At 31.1% G+C, this 4,408-nt stretch overlaps 1 protein-coding gene across 1 annotated transcript in view; it reads right to left on the reverse strand.

Moving 5' to 3' along the window:
• Positions 1-3,192, reverse strand: part of LOC105166333 (serine carboxypeptidase 24) — a 13,767-nt gene extending 10,575 nt beyond the window's left edge. Inside the window, exon 1 of the mRNA XM_011085647.2 lies at positions 2,615-3,192. Within this exon, the coding sequence (XP_011083949.1) occupies positions 2,615-2,861 (247 nt within the window). The 5' untranslated portion in view covers positions 2,862-3,192. The remainder of the gene's footprint in view (positions 1-2,614) is intronic.

Here is a 4,408-nt window from a genome sequence, read left to right on the forward strand (position 1 = left end):
CGCGAGGGGAGGGGCTGGGGTCGACGGTGGGAGGGGAGAGAGATGGCGGCGGAGGGCTGTCCAGCGACTGGACAACGAGGAAGAAAAGATGTATATATGTGTATATATTATTTTATATAACTAAATTTATATATTTAATATATTCAATATTATTTTTATAAAATATATATGTATTAATATATTAAATTAAATATATATATAAAAAATAAAATTATGTTCAGATGCACATAGGGCGCATGCAGTATACCGCTTAACCTAGGAGTATTTTGCACTATTTTTTATAACACTGGGGGATAAATGACACTTTTTGTTCTTAATGTGCTAATTGTTTTAATTGTAGGCCTAATTACCAAATCTAATTTTAACAGGACTAAAATAGCCATCCATATAGTTAGGTGACTAAAATTACAATTTCCCCACATATATATGTCATTAGATATTATGTTATGATAAATTACAATGAGCTCCCTTGACATTAGATATACTTACAATATCTTCTCGTTGTTTGAAAAATTACAAGTACCCATTGATTTTGATAAAACTGTGTAATCTTTGCCTGGAGGTTTAGAATTATCAATTTAGCCCTTGCCATATTTTCTCAAAAAATATCCGACGAGGTGGATAAAAGTTTTTGGAAAATTAAAAAGTTAACCACTTAATCCATACAAAAATTTATTTTTTCTAAATAAAATTATAATTCATAATCCATAAGAATATTTTTGTCAGGTTAACACACAAACTGAACTAAAACCTGACGTGGACTGATAGATCCGACTAGTTGTTAGACGGTCGTAAAATCAGGAAGAGATGATAAATTTTCAAACAATGAGATGATATTTGTTACTACGCCAAATATTAAAGGAGCTCGTTGTAAGTTATTCGATTATATTATTAATACATAGAACTATAAAAAACTTAAGGACAAGGCGAAAATTGCATGAAATAAAGACAACTTTGTTGTCTTTTAGATTACATAGGCGTGGGCATATAGATCGGGAATGTGGGATATATTACAACCATAAAGTTGGACAGTGGCATCGCAGGTCGAAAGTAACATGACTTGACTTAGGTTAGATGCATACAAAAACTTATTCTCATTCTCTATCATTGTTTGAACAAACATGTAGAGACGAAAAGCCACAGGCCAGCAGTCATAACTGGCAAAAAGAATATGTCTTAAGAGGCAGAATGTACACAAGCACAAAAATACACACGCAGTGTTCACGAGCACCTAAAAGGGTCTTCATCTACTGCTTTCTGGTACAAGAAAACAACTTCCCTTTCTGCCTATGAAGGTGACACTTGGTACCGCTGCATTTTTATGACTACATTGCGAAGGGTTTGCCAGCGTGCGCTGGTGGTCGTTACATAAAGTTGGTTTCATGGCCGACATGGGTAGTAGGCACGTGATGAGAGCAACTTGTAAAGGGGGCTAACACGTGCCGTGCCATGCTGAAATATATAGTTTTTTTAAATAGATTAGGTGTGGTGTTATGGATTCCAATGTCCCTTGGATTGAGGGCACTGGTTGTAAAGATTGTATCGATTTATTTGTTATTAATTTTTTAGGGATCATTACACTTTTCTTTTCTTAAGATTTGGTGATTACATGTAAACTCTCTCTAAATTGGAAAATTACATAGAGCATCTTTGAGGTTTGCTTACATCTAACGAATAAGTTCCTCAGTTCGTAAAAAAATTATTGAATTTGTTGATATTAATAAAAGAAAATAAATGAAAATTGATATTTACTCTTGATTGACTTATTACTGACTTATTGGATGTCATAATTCTTTTTCAAAATAAACTACCCCTATAACGATGAAAATACCTCCTCACATGTATCAACGCATGCAGAGGTATGAGGGTAATTTGATCATATTAGAGTTTATTTGATCTGTAATAAGTCAATCGAAAATAAATATAAATTTTTCTTTTCTGATTTTTAAACAACAAGTTCAGTGAATATCGACTAACGGACGATTTATTTGTGAGACGCAAGCAAACCTCGTAAATACTAGATGTAATCTTTTTAAATCACAAAAATTTTACGTGTAATTACACCAAACCTCACCTAAAAATAGAAAATCAGTAACAAAGACACCTTTTTGCCTATATATGCAAGTTTTGCTTAGATGGGATAGCTTCTACTCCTTAGAATGAATTCAAGAACTAGAAATTGACACCAAACTACCAAATTAAAGAGGTTAGGTTTGGATAAAATCGTTGCAAAAAAACTAATTTTTGCACCATAAAAAAATTATTTGTCATAGGTAAGAGCCATGGTAAAAACATTTGCCATGACTTTTAACGTTTTAGCCATCATTGCAAAAATTATGAGTAACAACAACTACGTGATCGTGACCAGTGATTATTTGCTATTATTATTAATTATGACAATTAACTATGATTAAATATTATATTTCTTGTAATGCAAGTAAAAAGAGATAGACAACCTAACTAGCAACATTAAACCACATAAATTCATATGCATACATATCCATCTATGTCAAAACTATGTATGTTCAATATGAATAACATGTGATATATAGCGAAAGAAAAAACAAAGGAAATAAAGAGAAAGTATAGATATATGTATGTATATATAGCATACCTCCATTGAGCCAGAGAACAAGAGGTTTTGTGTGGGCATTACTTGTGGCCTCAGTCAACCAATAAAAGAGGGCACGGCCATCTTCATCATTCACAGCGACGTAGCCGGAAAACTGAGAGAAGCCCACCGGAGGCTGCCCCGGCAGCTTCGAAATCCGGTCCATCTCTTGATCTTTTGGTACTGCAAAAATGCTGGGAATTGAAGAGAGAATGAAGCAGCAGAAAACGAGACGTACTTGCACTGCCATTCTCTCTCTCTCTCTCTCTTCAAAAGAAAATGTAGCAGTAGTCTTAATAATAAACTTTGCAAAGGAAAGTATGAGAGTAATTCAATAGAAAATTAGGAAGGAGAAAAATGATGTAAGAATGATGGATGGCATTCAATTCTCTGTGCCCTTGTTGCATTAATATCCTTGTCGAAGTCTGGTCTGAAATGTGGACCTCATTCTCACCCATCACTCACTCTAGGTGTATGTAATAGAGAGCGAGAGAGAGGGGTGAATGGTCCAGACTCCAGATAAGGGAATGTGTGTGCTCGCGCCCGCCTGTATTAACTCTTTGAGAAATAAAATTATGCGGCAGGCAGTTGTGTATTAAAAAGTCTAAGACAAGAGCTAGAGTCCTCCGGCTCTACTGTCAACCACGATAATTTATTTTTTAAAATATAATAATTTATAATTTTCAAGTAACAATACTAAAAACTTTGAGAAAAACGAGCCAAATAATAATCGAAACTCTCAATAGATGCTTTTATTGATTAAAAATACTTGTAGTGTGAATTGATAAAAATGGGATAAATATAATTTTGGTCCCATAAACAAAATTATTTTTGTAGTTTTGATTCTCAAACTATTATTTTTTTGACTTTTCAGTTATTCTTTTAATAAAATCATTAAAATTAACGAAAATTTCATTTAAAGCGAAAAAACTAGCCTGCTATGTTTATGTCTATTTTAATTTTCGATGCATCGCCTACTAACATTAATTGAACCCCATCACATCCCAATAACTTTTTTCCTTTCTTTTTTTTTTTTTTTTTTTTTGAGACACCTTAACTTGGTGTGTTTCCAATTAGTCAGCCTTTATTTTTTCTTCCCTTTGTTGCCTTATTTGTTTCTTTCTCCAAAAAATTTCCATGAAACAATAGCATGACTCTTATTTTATGTCTTGGTTGGATTTGATTTTTTAATTAAAAATGTCTAATGAAATAATTTATTATTTTAATTATTTAAATAAATTTTACTCTAAATGCCTTGTATGGAACGACTTAAAATATTTGAAAAAACTTTATAATGTAAAATTGTTTAACTTATTTCAACTAATTTATTATATAATTATCTATTTAAATTTATGAATCCGAATAGAACATCAATTTCTTCTAACTCATTACTAATTTTCATAAAATATTTATTAAATAAATAACTACTTTTTATAAAATAAGGACAAAAAATCTGAAAAAATCTGTGAATAGTATATATATATATATACACAAATATAAATACAATAATATATATACATTCAATACACCTACAAATAAAATAATATATATGTATGTACATATAAAAAAAATATAAATATATATAACTAGCTATTCCATCTTGAAAAAATTATTTGTTACAGCTTAAAAGCCATAGTAAAAACATCTGTCATGACTTTTGACCATGACAAATATTTTAGTTACCATTGTAAAAATTATGACCAACAACATTTGCATGGTCGTGGTCAATAACTATTTATTATTATCCATGACGATTAATTATTATTAATATTATATTTCTCGTAGTATTATTAATTA

This window comes from Sesamum indicum, linkage group LG7, assembly GCF_000512975.1.
Source record: "Sesamum indicum cultivar Zhongzhi No. 13 linkage group LG7, S_indicum_v1.0, whole genome shotgun sequence".
Classification (NCBI taxonomy): Eukaryota; Viridiplantae; Streptophyta; class Magnoliopsida; order Lamiales; family Pedaliaceae; genus Sesamum; species Sesamum indicum.